General features: G+C 41.1%; 1 protein-coding gene across 1 annotated transcript; it reads right to left on the bottom strand.

The window, feature by feature from the left end:
• Positions 1-5,752: 5,752 nt before the first annotated feature.
• On the bottom strand, positions 5,753-15,453 carry RAB5IF (RAB5 interacting factor). The gene is made up of 4 exons (XM_020801141.3): positions 15,203-15,453; positions 11,827-11,930; positions 7,625-7,754; positions 5,753-6,304 (listed from the first exon to the last, which is right to left on the bottom strand). The coding sequence occupies exons 1-4, from the start codon at positions 15,356-15,358 to the stop codon at positions 6,263-6,265; spliced, it is 432 nt and encodes a 143-aa protein (XP_020656800.3). The 5' UTR covers positions 15,359-15,453; the 3' UTR covers positions 5,753-6,262.
• Between the last annotated feature and the right edge of the window lie 1,968 nt (positions 15,454-17,421).

The following is a 17,421-nucleotide window of genomic DNA, read 5'->3' as shown; positions in this document are numbered from 1 at the left end:
CTGCTTGAAATGGTAGAAGCTCCTCAGAAGCTGAGAAAAAAAGCTCTTTTGGGAGCAAAGAGGGCTGGACTGATTAAAATCAGTATTTGTATCATGAGGTCAGTGAAAAATACTTCTAAGTCACAGGTTTTATAAGCATAATGAATCCTATGGTATTTGTCCATGTATTCACAGCCTTAAAGAGCTATTTTGCCTGCTACATTTTTGTTGCAAAGGACGTCACTTTCATTGATCTTTTTAGAGACAGACACTTCAGGCAAATTCTCTACAAGTTCTATCTCTGTCTCCCACAGTACATGTGCAAAGTTCTGAATGTACATTTGCTGAAAGCAATCACTCAACTGCTCCCACCACACACAACTTGGGTGGTGGTCAAATATCTCTCTTTATCCACCTCCACTGTAAGAATACACAAGGAGTCACAAGACCATGTCATCTAGCATGCGCCCATGTCATCTAGCATGCATAGTAGCTGCAACTCCACTAGTGTCTTCACACATATTGTGCATTTAAAGTTAATGAGTGGGGTTAAAGACAACCTTGCATCAGTTTGCCAATGATCTCCTCCTGAAGTGAAATTTAGGGGAACCTGCTGCATCAAACATGGCCCTTGATTTATATATCACTAGTATATTTGATTGTACATGAACATGAACATTTTTAAATATTGTTTTAAATTGCAATGTACTTTATAATACAGTGGTGCCCCAACTGACAACGAAATCACTTAACGATGAGTTTTTTGCGATCGCTATAGCAATCACAAAACAATGGTTTCCATACGGTTTTTTCACTTCACGATGATTTGGACCCTGCTTCACGAACCGATTGTTCGCTAGACGATGATTAAAAACAGCTGATTGGCGGTTCGCAAAATGGCTCCCCGCTATTTTCCGGACCTATTTTTGCTACATAGGCATCACAAAATGGCCACCCTATGGAGGATCTTCGCTGGACGAGCAGGTATTTCCCCCATTGGAACGCACTGACCGGTTTTCAATGCATTCCAATGTTTTTTTCCCCCCGCTTCATGACGATTTCGCTGTACAGCGATTTTGCTGGAACGCATTATCGTCATTGACCGGGGCACCACTGTAAATAAATTTAAGCCTGGTCTCAAAGAGATTCTAACTGTTATCAGTATCATATTTTCAGTATAATTTTGGGACATCTAGCTTGCTAAGAGCATTTGAAAAGCCTTGTCAGGCTGGCATTCAGAAAAAGAGGATGTATATATGCTAAGTGAAATGCTCAGCCTACATCCAGTCAGATACGATGCCATCTTTTGGCTGTATCCTCATGCTAACACATAAAACGGTTGATGCCCATATGGATCTTTGTGTGAAAAATTCTTCTATGCTGGAGAATCCAGACCCTCTTATAAGAGTCTCCTCTCATGCAGAAGAGTTCTACATACATGAAAAGTCCTTTTGTATGATGTTCAAGTATACATGAATAATAATTAGACAATAATTGTTTAACATCAAGTCAATTTTCAGTGTTTTCTAGGCAAATAATACATAGAAGAGGTTTACCGTTCTCTTTTTCTGGGAGTGCCCTTGGACTGTGCAGCTCACCCAAAGCCACACAGGCTGGCTCTTCTCCCGGGAAGCACAGTGGGGAATCAAACTCCCAACTCTGGCTCCATAGCCAAATACCTAAACCAACCAGCTATCCAGCCAGCCCCAAATATACATGGACATATTAAAGGGACATCTTCTGACATACAGTGGTGCCTTGCTAGACGATGTTAATTCGTTCCACGAAAATCGCTGTTAAGCGAAAACATTGTCTTGCGAAACACGTTTTCCCATTGAAATGCACTGAAAACCTGATAATCTGTTCCAATGGGAATGGATTGTCATCGAAAAGCGAAAATTGCTATAGGAAACATCATTAAGCGAAACGCGGTTCCCAAGCAAAGACAGCCGTCTAACGAAACAAAGACCATTAAAAGACTAGTATAGCAAAGCAAGACTAAGCTGTCAAAAACATTGTAAAGTGAAAAACAGGGACCTAAAACTTAACCATCTTGCGAGGCATGGTCCCTAACATCATAAAGCGAAAATCGCCCATAGGAAACATAATTAAACGAAGCACAAGATCGCTCCGAAAACCTCATCATAAAGCGAATTCGTCGTTATGCAAAGCAATCGTCTTCAAGGCACCACTGTATATCATTTTGGCATATCCTTTCCCAAATACTATTTATAGGTGAACAAACATTATTTTCAGCTGTTAAGTTCAATTCTAATTAGCAGGGTTTTTTTAATGAACAAAAACTTCATGGGACATGTGTTACAAGTGCAGAGGGAAGAGTCAGACAGTGTGACTCAGGGACTGATCCTTGGGAAGTTGTATGTCAACTTCAGTTGTGTTGGTGTTTGCATATCTATGGGAAGTGTTCATTTTTTATAGCTTGAAGCTAAGATATTGGATGCTAATTCACAGGTCAGATTCAGAGAAACAAAAATGGAATAAGGGCTGGCTGCACTTTCTGAGTGACAGGTAAAAGCCCTGCAAGAAGATTGTTCCTCGGAGCTATTTTGAATGGTTGCTAGCAAACATCAGAAATATTAGAACTTCTGCACAGCACTACCGGGAATCCAAAACAGACAGATCGTCACATTGAACTGGTAGATCAGTTATTAGGGTTAGAAAATACATTTTTCATGGATTCATAAATGCTACTTTAGTACTTCCTTTGAATGTCCTAAAATAAAACAGGGACTAAATACACTGGGATTACAGTACTTTAGAATAAATATAATTTTCAGCATATTGAGACATCCCTCTTTTTTGCAATGTTTGCTATCTACAATACAGCCCGAGATAATACAAGTAATGATTCTGAAGCAGGAGAACCCTTATTTCATGAACCTGGAAAGAAAGAAAAATTAAGAAACCATACACCAGCAAGTCTCTGTGGATTTTGTTTTAGAGCAGGAAAGGGAAGGAAACTTGGAGATTGCATTTTGCATGGCTAAGCTCTCCAAGGAGAAGAGGAAATAAAATACTTCCTAAGTTAGCACCACATCTACACTGGGAACGAGGCTTGAGCAAATGTTTTTCCAGTGGGAATCACATGGAAAAAGGTCACACATTCACAGCACACACACCCCTATACTACTACAGGCCAAAATCAACACATTGGTAAAGATGTGACATTCTGTAAGAAAATGAACTACACATCCAGAAGAGTTGCTTCACCTCCCCTTCAGTGTAAACTCAGACCACATCAACTATTTCTTTAAGACAGCAAAAATAAAACAAAAAACAAAATAGTATTAAACTTTAAGTTAAGAATTTATTCACAGTGGTCAAGACCACTGAATAGGAATATTACTGGCCAAGTTACAAACAAGCTGACCCAACATTTAGGCAGTCAAGGAACACTATAATGATGATCACTGACACATGTCATCAAATAATGCCAAGTCTGTTACCTGGTTCAGCATGATTCAGGAACTAGACAATGCCACTGCAGGTGGAAACAAATTGGCAGTGTCTGTGCTCAGATCTCACTGTAAAAACACTGTATCTGAAGTTCCCATTGAAATAAATCAGTTTTTAAGATGCCACAACTCTTGTTTTTATTTTTCCTATACCCTCTGATCTAGAAACTCTGACCCCCTATCCCATATATATTGCAACTGGTTGCACAAACTTAGTAAGAAAAGAAAAGCACTCATCGTATGCCTTGTTTTGGGGCTGGACTTGATGATCCATAGGGTCCATTCCAGTTCTGCAGTTGTGTGATGATGATGATTCCAAATCCAACACTTGGTTTAAGTTATATCATACCACTGCCACAAGAATCAAGAGCTTGACTGAACAGCAAAACTGTCCATGCATGTATACTTTTAATTACAGTAGACTGTCATATCTGTGGAATCAGTACCTGCAGTCTTTGTTACCCACTGCTTGAAAATATTAAATAACCCTCCCCCAGAAAGATGCATTTCCAAGATGTACAGTGATGCCTCGCAAGACGAATACCTTATGCAACAAAAAACTCGCAAGACGAAAGCATTTTGCGATTTTTTTTGGTGACTCATAAGACAATTTTTTCTGTGGCCGTGCTTCGCAAGACGAATAGAAACACATTAAATTTCAATGCATTCCTATCAGAAACAGTGCTTCGCAAGACAAAATTTTCACAAGACGAAATGACCCGCGAAATGAATTATTTTCGTCTTGCGAGACATCACTGTATTACCAGAACTGGTCACTAACAGAACCAGAGACAACGCAACATATGTGATCGTTTTGTGTCATCAAGTCAGAACCAACTTATAACTGCCCTAATAGAGCTGCCAAGGTAAGTGAGATTTAAGAAGTGGTTTTATCAATTTCACACTGTTCTCCAGTGTTCTAGTCTGTCACTCTACTCACTACACCACACTGGGAATCACAGGCCATATACAGGGTTTGCTATATCTGTGCTTTTTGGCACCCAGGGGCTTGAAACTGATACTGCTTTCCTGCTCTTGGAAAAGTGGTGTCACAAAGTCAATGCCACCAAGCATGTCTATGGCCAAATCTCTTAAGTAAATGTTACCACTGCCTATTAATTATAATGGCAACAAACCATTTACATATTTTCAGAGATGAGTCAGCTACAAAGAGTTGATTGTTATTTTAAATAACGGAATCCCAGTACAAATTAAAAAAGCACTATGCCAGCTTCTTAAACATGTGATGTTTATTAGAGTGTTTTTATGTATAAAATCATCTACTGTTCCTTGTGGGTCACAGAAACTTTAAGTGAACAAAATAAAATGCTACTTAAACCCAGCAGAGATTAAGCTTCTTGGGAGGAAAATGATTGCTTCCAATCCGTAAGGGTCATGTGAATGATTAATCCACACACCAGAAAAGCAAATTTGTAAAGCTGGGAATAAAGATCTACAGCAACTGGACTTGCTATACTTCTTAGCAGCTGCAGTACTTCTACCTTCCCTGTCCCGTAGTAGAGTTCTTCTCTGACTGTACAAGGACAAAGGGAAAGAACAAATGGTGTTGAAGGATAATATATAGAAACTACTTTGTGATGTCAAGTATACTAAAATTAGAATTTAACAGAAAAGTAAGAATTAGGAATTCATCCACAGTGTGTGAAGACTCAAGTCATGCTCTCATCATAAGACAATTTTAGTGGAAAGCTTCTCTTTGTCATTCATGTTAGATTAGGATTAAAACAGACAAATCTACTCCATCAAGAGATCACTTCCTAATGACATCCATGTAGACAGGAATGCATATATAAAACTTGTATTGTCAATATATTTAAGATTTGTAAGTTACCTAAACAGTCATTATCTTTGATAACTTTATTCATAATTACAAAGATCAAAACTAAAACTGTAGGTCACTCTAGTCCCAACCTGAAAGAGTTAGTTCCATATACACGACATTAGCTGCCTTAATTATTTTGTGTTGTTTTTCAACTTCAGAAACCATCAAGAACTCAAAGCAATTGAGTTCTGAAATACATCTTAAATTATTTTGTGCATTAAGATACTGGACTCTGAGGTAGGCACTGAGAACTGAATTAGCTGACAAATTAAATTATTAAAATGCTTCTAAATCACTGTGACTGTTTCTGTAAATTCAACAGTCAAGTCAGGCATCCCCTTCACGGCTCAATAAGGAATTAATATCCCAAAATGTTCAGAAACTGACTATGATAATAACACTGTTAAGCAATCAACATTTAAGAAACCCTCAATGAACCCGTTAAAGACACTAATACTTTATACAATCAGATCTTTAATTTTCTTTAAACAAGCTGAAACAACTGTCTACAATCCATTTTGTAGAATTCTCCTGTTGCCAAATGTCACATGATGGCTACTGTTTTGAAACTGTACATTTAGCAAATGGAAGACGTCACAATTTGAATATATCTCATTCAGAGAGAGCAGCTCAATGGGGACAAATTAATTAACAGGGTTATCTTTTTAGGATAAAGAGATTTGTCATCGCCATATTGAATAAAGTCACAGAGAGGGCTATAAGGTTGAACAGTCTCGTACTGTTTGCAAAACATTGTGATGGCTTTTTTTAAAGTTCTGGAAAAGCAACAACTTTTTAAAAATAATCAAAACAGACTCAACTTCTCTTCTCAGAAGGCATAAGGCTTATCCCAACTCCTTGTATTTGTGGGTATAAAAGCCATGGTATTTTACCTCCCCCAGTCCAAAGGCTGCTTTTTAAAGTGTTCTTCAATCTCTTAAGACAACTGATTTGGCAGACTTATTCAATCATAATGAATGGCAGTGTAGAAAATTATCCAGACAACCTGAAATGAAGCACACGGAGAAAGAAAATGTCAACAAAGAACATAATACTTGGATACCAAAACAAGAATCTTGTCTCCAGAACTTTTGTTATCTGCATTATGCAGCAAAATTCTGAGCATGACAGTATGTAATGCTCCTCTTCTGAAATAAGGAAGAACTGCTACAACTGCTGATAGTAAACTCCACAAAAGGGCAATCATAAAACTCTTTCTCAGGAGGTGGCTAGCCAATCCTTCTCCCCCCATGATTTGCCCTACAATTTCTGTAATGCACAGTGCATATGAGAATTGAAGTCTGGAAATAAAACGTAGAGAACTTTTAATCCTTGGTTCCCCACATAAAGCCTATGAGACAGCACAGATTGGGTTTCTATTTTAATAACACTCAGGAAACCTTTTAGTTTCTTACCTCTTATCACTAATATGTTTGCTTATTTACATATGGATCAGTGGCAAAGGGTTTGTTTGGTTTTTTGCCTACTTTCATACTGCACATCAAGAATGGCATCTTCTATGTTTTCCTACCAAGGGAATTTCACTGTACAGAGAAAAATCAGCATGACTAAGGATTTTATGTGCAAGCAGGTACTGAGGCTTGAAGATAGGTGGTGGATCAGTCAAACACAGAGATACAGCAAACCTCCAGTGTTGTATAATATACAGTGGTGCCTCGATTTACGATTGCCCCGCATTACAACGAATCCCCTTAACGACAATCTTTTTGCGATTGCAATTGTGATCGCAAAACGATGGTCTGAATGAGGGAATTTTGCTTTGCGATGATCGGTTCCCTGCTTCGGGAACCGATTCTTCGCAAAAATGACGTTTTTTGAACAGCTGATTGGTGGTTTCAAAATGCCCACCGGGTGATTAAAATGGCTCCCCACTATGTTTAGGGACGGATTCCTCGCTATACAGACAGCGAAAATGGCCGCCGTATGGAGGATCTTCGCTGGATGGTGAGTTTTTACCCCACTGGAACGCATTGAACGGGTTTCAATGCATTTCAATGGTTTTTTTTTTCGCTTTACGATGTTTTCGCATAACGGCGATTTTCCTGGAATGGATTATCACAGTTAAGCGAGGCACCACTGTAGAGCATAAAAGGCTTTACTGCTTTTACAGATACAGGGAGACATTGATTTTGGAGACAATGTGACAGACTGCATGTATCACTTGCCCTGTGGGCTTTATATTGCCCAGTCCTTGCCACATTCCCTAACTGTAGATGCTTACATGTCTTGGGGTTATGATCTGCCTCTTTTATAAGGAGTCCATATACATAATGGCACCAATCTTTGAGCATGTAGCATAGATTACCAAAAATAATGCAAAGGACGTCATGAACCCTTCCTTTGTTAGCTCCCATGTTCCACCATATTCCTCTTCATCTATCTGCTGAAAGCTACTAAAATAGAGGTACAGGATGCCAGCATTTATGAGGCAGAATCTGCAGGAAGGGAAAAAAGATGTGTTGGAAATAAGCAATTACAACATGAGGACATCAGACACAATCTCTACACTGTACCAGAACTTCTCTTGCGGAAATCCTCACAAGCATTACTTTATTTTGCAATTCAATTCATTTCAATATCATCTGTGCAGAAGAATGTATCAGTGCACTGCAACCTGTGGGCCAGATTCCTCTCACCCTGCCACCCCCAAACCTCTTAAAAATCCCCGCAGTCACGATGCCTCTGAGAACAGAATAGGTAAAGGTTCCCCTTGACATTTAGTCCAGTTGTGTCCGACTCTAGGGCGCGGTGCTCATCCCTATCTCCAAGCCATAGAGCCAGCGCTTGTCTGTAGATGATCTTCCGTGGTCACATGGCCAACGTGACTAGAACGGAACGCTGTTACCGTCCCACCGTGGTGGTACCTATTTATCTACTTGAATTTTTACATGCTTTCGAACTGCTAGGTTGGCAGGAGCTGGGGCAAGCGACGGGAGCTCACTCGGTCGCGTGGATTCGATCTTACTACGGCTGGTCTTCTGACCTTGCAACACAGAGGCTTCTGCGGTTTAACCCGCAACGCCACCACATCCCACAAGAGAACACAATATCTTGGGCTAATTGCTAATTAATAAGGCAAGAATTTTTCCCTCAAATATTATCACAAGACCTAACAAATAATGTTGCCAGTGTTATTCCTTCATCCACATAAAGTACAACAGGACCACCATATCCGTGGGACAAGTGCCGACCGTTTTAGTTACCTACTGCCTGAAAATATTAAACAAAATCACAAAGAAAAACACATTCCCAAGCTGTATTACCATAACTGGCCACTAGAGGGAACAAGAAACTATGCTATATACAAAGTTTGCATATGCACGGCTTTTTACATCTGTGGTGAGAAGTGTTTGGAATCAATTGCTCATAGATCCCTCAGCCCTACTGTAGCCCATATAGTGGATCTGTTGTTGTTTAAAGTCACCCTAAGAATTACTATGAAGTAATTATACCAGAAAGATTTGGATACCCGAGACAACCCAGATAATGTGGTTGCAGATCTTGAGCCAGACATCCTGGAGAGTGAAGTCAAGTGGGCCTTAGAAAGCTTGTCTAACAACAAGGCCAGTGGAGGTGATGGCATTCCAGTTGAACTATTTAAAATCTTAAAAGATGACGCTGTTAAGGTGCTACATTCAATATGCCAGCAAATTTGGAAAACTCAACAGTGGCCAGAAGACTGGAAAAGATCACTCTACATCCCAATTCCAAAGAAGGGCAGTGCCAAAGAATGTTCCAACTACCGTACCGTTGCACTCATTTCACATGCTAGCAAGGTCATGCTCAAAATCCTACGAGGTAGGCTTCAACAGTATGTGGACCGAGAATTCCCAGAGGTACTAGCTGGATTCCGAAGGGGCAGAGGAACTAGAGACCAAATTGCTAACATGCGCTGGATTATAGAGAAAGCCAGAGAGTTCCTGAAAAATATCTACTGCTTCATTGACTAGGCAAAAGCCTTTGACTGTGTGGACCACAACAAACTATGGCAAGTCCTTAAAGAAATGGGAGTGCCTCACCACCTTATCTATCTCCTGAGAAATCTATATGTGGGACAGGAAGCAACAGTTAGAACTGGATACGGAACAACTGATTGGTTCAAAATTGGGAAAGGAGTACAACAAGGCTGTATATTGTCCCCCTGCTTATTCAACATATATGCAGAATACATCATGTGAAAGACTGGACTGGAGGAATCCCAAGCCGGAATCAAGATTGCCGGAAAAAATATCAACAACCTCCGATATGCAGATGACACCACTCTGATGGCAGAAAGTGAGGAGGAATTAAGGAACCTTGTAATGAGGGTGAAAGAGGAGAGTGCAAAAAACGGCCTGAAACTCAACATCAAAAAAACTAAGATGATGGCCACTGGTCCCATCACCTACTGGGAAATAGAAGGGGAAGATATGGAGGCAGTGACAGATTTTACTTTCTTGGGCTCCATGATCACTGCCGATGGAGACAGCAGCCACGAAATTAAAAGACGCTTGCTTCTTGGGAGGAAAGCGATGACAAACCTTGACAGCATCCTAAAAAGCAGAGACATCACCTTGCCAACGAAAGTCTGCATAGTCAAAGCTATGGTTTTTCCTGTAGTGATGTATGGAAGTGAGAGCAGGACCATAAAGAAAGCTGACCGCCGAAAAATTGATGCTTTTGAATTGTGGTGCTGGAGGAGGCTCTTGAGAGTCCCCTGGACTGCAAGGAGAACAAACCTATCAATTCTAAAGGAAATCAACCCTGAGTGCTCACTGGAAGGACAGATCCTGAAGCTGAGGCTCCAATACTTTGGCCATCTCATGAGAAGAGAGGACTCCCTGGAAAAGACCTTGATGTTAGGAAAGTGTGAAGGCCAGAGTAGAAGGGGACGACAGAGGATGAGATGGTTGGACAATGTCATCGAAGCTACCAGAATGACTTTGACACAACTCCGGGAGGCAGTGGAAGATAGGAGGGCCTGGCGTGCTCTGGTCCATGGGGTCACGAAGAGTCGGACACGACTAAACAACGACGACGACGATAAAAACAGAAGTCTTCACCAAACAGAATTGGAGGTGCGTACTACTACAGGTCTCTTTTCTTTCACAAGGCTGCCAAAACAATTATTTTACAAAAAATATTTATGCCCTGCTGTACTCTCTCCAATAAGAGACTGAAGGCTACTTATATAAGAAGAGTTTACAGAACAATTTAAACCTTTGAAAATACAAGACAGAAGCTCTTTTAGGGCTTTTTCTACAATAAATTCCACTTTTGAAGCAACTGAAAGCCAAAGCAAATTTACATGCTCTGAAATCCCAACTCTACTACCCAAGTCCAGCATTCTAAACAAGAAATGGGAAATCTATAACCCTTCGGAAATTGTTGGACTGCAATTCCCATCAACCCTCACCATTAGCTGGAAGAGCTGATGGGACTCAGAAGTGGTTTACAGTGTCCCACTTCTGGGGGTATTCAGGCACTGTGCAGCTTGCCCAAGGCCACGCAGCCTAGCTCTACTCACAAAACTGAAATACCTGAGTTTCTAGACAATCCTTTTTGGTATCTCAGGAGTTGTTAATGCACAACCATTGTGCACAAACATTGTATCTTTAGTTTAATTCAATTTATACCCCGCCCCTCAAGGTCTACTCAGGGCGGCTTACATACATAAAAACACAACAAACAGTATCTTAAAACATTAAAATATCAAAAAAAATTTAACAATTATATAAAAATTATATAAAATTATATAAAACCTTGCCAAGATGGAAAGATTAAAGAAAAAGTAAAGAAAAAGTAAAAACAGTTTAATTGACTGGAGGGAAAGCTTGCCTGAAAAATCATGTTTTCAAATGGCTTTTAAAAACATCCAGCGAGGGTACCAGACAAATTTCCGTAGGGAGGCTGTTCCAAAGCCGAGGGGCCACTGCCGAGAAGGCCCGGTTTCTTGTTCTTTCTTTCCGGGCCTCTCTCGGCGTTAGGCCCCTCAGCCGTCCCTGCTGGCTTTGTCGGGTGATTCAGGTAGAACTAGGTGGGAGAAGATGCTCTGCCAGATATCGAGGTCCCATCTTTGTATCATCTTTTGTGTGATGGTTTGTTCTTGAATTGTCCCATCTACAGTGAAATCAAGGTGACTTTTCCACAAATTGCATTGCAAAAACACTGAATGCTCTTAATTTGGCAATTGTTGTCTCGGAAATTTTTCAGACATGGGGAGTATGTGCAACCCAACCCATCTCAACTGTTTCAACTTCAGCCCTCCGCCAACTTTATAATTCCTTTTATATGCTCTCAAGTCAGAACCAAGTTATAGCAATTCTAATAGGGCTTTCATGGGGCTTTCAAGGTAAGTGAGATATCCGAGGACTGGTTTTCCAATTCTACACCTCCAGGAATTTCTATGACTGGATAGGGATTCGAACTCAAACCTCCCAAGTCCTCTAGTCTGTCACTCTACCCCCTAAACCATACTAGGTATCCATTACAATTCCTCCTAAAAAGCAAAAACAAATGAAAACTTACATTGCAATGCCCACAAATCCCTTGAATGGAACAATGCCCCAAATCACGCCCAAGATAACAGCAATGATCTGTCGGAACCAGTAAATCACATCTAGAAATTCATCCTGCAAAATAAGAAAGGCAAAATGAATGTTCATATAAACTTATAGTTCTCATAGGAGACATGAGGCAGGATGGCTCTTGTGCCTAACAGAAAGCCTGAAGATGTCTCGACTGCTTTGTTCAATAGAACTATGGAAACATTTCCAAAAGAAAAGTAAGGGACTGGAATGAGAGAAACATAACTGCTTTGATCTGAGTTGGAAATATATTTTAAGTTTCAAATCGCTGACCTGAAAACAGCAGAAGACACGCATTTAAATGCTTTGTGGCATTCAGTTTAAGAGAAAGAAAACCCCTTCTTCTAATTTCAAGGAGCTACCTGAGCCTAACAAGTCCATTAGGTTGGTTAGACTGAGACAGAAGAAAACTGGACAATATAAATGTTCCACTGAATTTAACAGACAAGCCATAATTTAAATCTTGGATGCTGCTATACGGGGCTAGCATAAAGCACTGCACCATAGTCAAGTCCATGGTTACATTTGGATCAAGCAGGTTGAATTTTTCCACCTGACTGCAACTGTCCAAATAACCAGATATTCCTATAAAAATAAAATTAATACACACTCTGCTGAAATAGATCGCGTGTATAAAGTATGGAAGCTGTCATACTGCTGCATCAACTCTCACACTTTGCCATTTCTTTTGTCACACATTAATGCATCTTTGAAGTACCACCTACAAACAATATTTTTCTCATCTTATACATGTTCTCTCTGATGTTAAGTTCTACTAACATGTTAAGATCTACTAAGACCTAAGATCATGCATGGATTATATTTGCTTAATATCTGTATATCCCCAGTCTGAGTGGGGAAATACTGAAGATTTTATTCGGTAAAAACACTGAAGACTTCACTTTGTTTCTCTAACAGTTACATGCAATTAAATACTCCGACCTCATAAGAAGATAAGCATTAAGAAAAAGCAGCACTTTTATTGCAAGCCACACATAATCATATCTGCTTTGAAAACAAAAAAGTACAATACAGCTAGCCTGTACCTTACACACTTTTACTTACAATTATTGACAAGGAAGAGGGAGATTCCACTTGCAATGGAAAGATGGAGAGAAGCTGCACATTTTACCAGAGGACAATTAACTCAACTTCTAACGATAAATCTTTCAGACCCCAAACAAGAATATAGCCCATGTTAACCAGTGGAGTTTGTTCCAAATTCTGTGGGATGGAACAAAAGGAAAGATCTATTCCCATGAACACAAATAGATTAAACTCTGTTTTTGTTGTTGTTTAGTCGTTAAGATGTGTCTGACTCTTCGTGACCCCATGGACCAGGGCACGCCAGGCCCTCCTGTCTTCCACTGCCCCCCGGAATTGGGTCAAATTCATGTTGGTAGCTTCGATGACACTGTCCAACCATCTCATCCTCTGTTGTCCCCTTCTCCTCTTGCCCCCACAGGATGTGTCTAATTACATAATATCCAGCTTTCCCTGTGCCCACAACACCTTTGCATAAGCTAAATTCTAATTTAGAAAGATTATGCCAAATAATATTCTCAAGTGAAATAGGGCAATTGGAAGTGAATCTCTACGACAAAACATTGCCGATTTTCTTGACTCAACTGTGTAAATCTATTTTTTGCTTTAATTTGGTTGCTGATCCATTGTTTTAAACACATATGGAGCCATATAAGCTGCATTACTAAAAGGGTACAATTTTAATAGAACTGACAATGCCCCAATGTCTGCCAACCTGTGTTACCAGTTACCCTGATTTCAGAGTCTAATCCCAACTTTATCACCAATGGTGTTATTCAAGACAATATTTAACCTTGCATACAGAGCACTCCTGCTTCTCTGTCTAGTAAGATTATCTAGAAGACAACCTTACTGTGTTCAATGGATGTCACTTCTGTGTTTTTATTGATTTACCACTAGTTACTTACTGTAAAATAATTTACCACTGGCTTTCCAACACCTCAGTTGAACCAGAATCAGTATCTAGTCTTTCCAGTTCCTTAATCTATGTCATAGGTCATTCTGTGTACCTCACAGAATCATGAGAAACCTCAGTGGCACATAAGACTAATCTTTAAGTGTCCCCAGCCCTGAAGAACAGAAGCCTGCTCCACTGAAGTGCTGCAACACACTCCATTCCATCTCGAATGGATCTCTCTCTTCAAGCCCCTCAACTCTCTTTTTGCACAACTTATCCTAATTCCAGAGACACTTTCCACTGAAAAGCACCTGAAAAGTTAAATCTCCCTATAAAAACAAGATTACCATTAGACTTTTTTGAACAAGCATAAAGAGATAAATCCTCCAGCCTCTCCTTTTTACTTAGTGTGGCAAACAATAAGAATGTCAGGCAAACAATAAGAATGCCAGATTTAAGCTGTTCAAACAGTGGGATCGTATACTGAAGAAACAGAGAAATCTAAAATTCAGATTTTATCTTTTCGTGGTAAATTCTCTGCCTCCCCCCAGCTATTAAATTATAGGTAATGTGCTAGGCTTCTAAAAAGCAACAGAAATCAAACTGTGTCTAGTTTTGTTAGTGTAAAACCTGCCTGTATCCTTCCTATTGCCACCTAACAGGACTTTTGGGATTTTCACAAACAAACAGAGATACTTAGGAATGAAAGATGATTCATATTTTCAAAGAGGGGGAATCATTTGCTTCCTTCAACCCAGCAGTCCAAGTGACAACTCTATCTGTAACCTGAAACCAACACAGCAGCTGCAGAAGCCCATTTGAGGATCTGCAATCTCCTCCTACAAACTATTCCTGAAATTATGACTGAATGTTCCAACTTCAGCCGGCTTCCCTCCCTCCCATCCGCCTGCTGATCTGTTAACCACCAAGAACACGGATGGCAACTTATTTATTTAACTTATGACCCTGCAGAGGTGTTGAGGGAGCCTTCAATTCCCATCGGCCCAGGCTAGGAGAGCGAGTGGCAAAGGATGATGGGAGTTGTAGTCCCACAACACCTACTGGGTTCCAGCCACTCAGCCTTGCTCTGTCCCAACCAATAGCTTTAGACAACTCGACACGTGTACAGCATTTGAGGACTTCTGGACTGATCGAACACAGGCCGCCGTCCAAAGAGGGCCTCTCTGATTCTATGGTCACCAAGTCCATGTCTGTGGGCGGAATATCCAGCCCCGGCGCTCTGGCCAAGCCATGCCTGCTCCGAGAGCCCAAGGTCGAGGCCTGCCCGCCTCCGCCCGGTTCCCACAGGGTAACCTCCCCCTCCCGCCTGCCCGCCCGTCCCATCCAATGCGCTGCGGGGCGGTCTAGGCCTCACCTTGTCCTCCCAGGAGGAGTCGCTCCGCAGCGCTTTGCTCCACAGCGAACCCCGCAACACTCCGCCCCCGCCGTTGGCCACCAAGTGTTGCTGCTGCTGCTGCTGCAGCTGCGGCGAGTGCGACGTCGACTCCTCCTTCCGCCGGCCGCCGCTCATCGTCTCCCCAACCAAGCCCCCAGCTCAGCGCGCCCCGCGGTCACGGCCGGGAAGACACCCCGCACGCCCACGTGATTCGCTCTCTCTCCGCAGCTTTCGCCAATGAAGGCGCGTGTCGCTGCCCGGATCCTGTCATGTGACCACAGGGAGCTACGGCGAGAGAGAAGAGCCAGGTCAGAACGGCGTTGCTCGTTGTTGCCTCCTAGCGGCGGTGAAAAGGCATAGCGGTTGGTTAAAAGCGGAAAAGAAAACTAGGAAGGAAAAGATAGGTCTATGGGGTCATTTAGTGCAGTGGTTCTCAAACTGGGGTCGCCAGATGTTCTTGGACTGTAATTCTCAGAAGCTTTCACCACTTGCTGATTTCTGGGAGTTGCAGTTCAAGAACATCTGGGCACCCCCGTTTGAGAACCACTGAGCCTGACTCATTGTCGCTCCCCTGGGGTCCACAACACCCTCCCTCCTTTTTAGTTGTGTGTGTGTGTGTGTGTGTGTGTGTGTGTGTGTGTGTGTGTGTGTGTGTGTGTGTGTGTGTGTGTGTGTGTGTGTGTGTGTGTGTGTGTGTAAATTTTGACGTGTTGACTTTTTTCAGGGTTTTCTAGGTACAGAAATGGCTTCTCATTCCCTTCTTCTGGGGGTGTCCTGGGGCAGTGCAGCTTGCCCAAAGCTACACAGGTTGACTCTTCTGGAATGCATAGGGAGAAACTGAAAACCTCAGACTCTGCAGCTAGAAACTTAACTCACTGAGCTATCCAGTCAGCCTAGTGAGATATTTAAGGAGTTGTTTTATCAGAGCCAACCCCACAGTTACCATGACTGGAATTCAAACCCAAGTCTTCTGCTCAGTCCTCATTGGGTCCCAAACTTAAACCTCCTCTATGTTGGTAGCTCACTTTTGTACATCGGTGGTGCTGATTTGGCTACAGAAGTTTCCACACTCAGATGATAAATTCACTATATACCATTCTTTATTCTTGTAGTCTGCACACCTTTGAAAGCTTCTCACTGGAAAGCACATGATGCATTATACAAACAAAAATAAAATGCAAATTAAAAACAACTAACACATGGAAAAACAACAATAGCAATACCCCAACTACATGTCAACTTTACCTATTCATATAATGGTCAATAGGTTTTTGGATGGTGTCATATCACCAATATTTTCAGAGTGGTAGCTGACCACTGTGCCACAGCAAAATCAGCAACAAAGAATCTAGTTGTGCTTTTAAAAATAACAAGTTTATTTTAGTATAAATAAAGTAGCCCACATCATCAGGGGTATGGACTGTTGCCTTTGTTGGATGGGAGACGGTTGTAAGAATAAAACTGGGAAATGTGCAGTAAAGTAAAAGGATATCTTGGAACAGATAAGCACATTCACACAGGTATGTCTTTGTCCAGTCTAAGACCTGAATTCTGGTCATATTTATTAGTTACTGTTTTCTTCAGTGGGCTTTCCCACTTTACCCTCACAACACCCTTGTGAGGTATGTCAGTTTGAAAGAAAGAGATGAAGGCTGCTAATGCCTAGAACCCTGATCTCTGAAGCCCCAGTCTTACACTGTCACCATGACAAAGTCGAAAGATTAAATGCAAAAAATAATATCAAGACAGGGTGGCTGTAAGTGTTATTTGGGAGAAGTGATGCTGTTTTATATCTAAGACTTGTTAACTTTACTCTGGATTCTTATTCCTCACAGCTATTAACTATTCAGACAGTGGGTTTGTAAAAATAGCAGTATACTTAGAATGCACCATTCCTCATATATGTTTAGAGAACTTTTCAAAATCTACAACTAGCTTGCAAATATGATTAGTCAGGAATACTACTTTAGCCTTGAAGATGGAGATGCTTGATTTTTTCCAGCATGGCAAAACTTTAGATGTTTTCCACATTTAACACTGGCACACTGCTCAATGCGAGATCTATTTACTGTGCATCTGCTGAGGAGATAGTTGGCATTGGACTGGTGCAAGAAAGGAAAGATGGGGAAGTAGAATTGAGCAGGGACTAAGTTTGAAAAGTTGGAGAACTGCTGCCATCTTACAGTAATCCTATGCAT

The sequence above is a fragment of the Pogona vitticeps genome, chromosome 4 (genome assembly GCF_051106095.1).
Source record: "Pogona vitticeps strain Pit_001003342236 chromosome 4, PviZW2.1, whole genome shotgun sequence".
NCBI lineage: Eukaryota > Metazoa > Chordata > Lepidosauria > Squamata > Agamidae > Pogona > Pogona vitticeps.
This window is presented reverse-complemented; position numbering and strand designations above follow the sequence as displayed.

Bases quoted from the DNA above. Each gene is read 5' to 3' on its own strand.
- RAB5IF (XM_020801141.3), bottom strand. From the start codon at position 15,358: ATGAGCGGCGGCCGGCGGAAGGAGGAGTCGACGTCGCACTCGCCGCAG. The intron at 11,931-15,202 runs GTGAGGCCTAGA...CTTATTTTGCAG, and splicing joins ACTCCTCCTGGGAGGACAAG to GATGAATTTCTAGATGTGAT. The intron at 6,305-7,624 runs GTAATCTATGCT...GCTTCATTTCAG, and splicing joins CGTCCTTTGCATTATTTTTG to GTTGTCTGGATAATTTTCTA.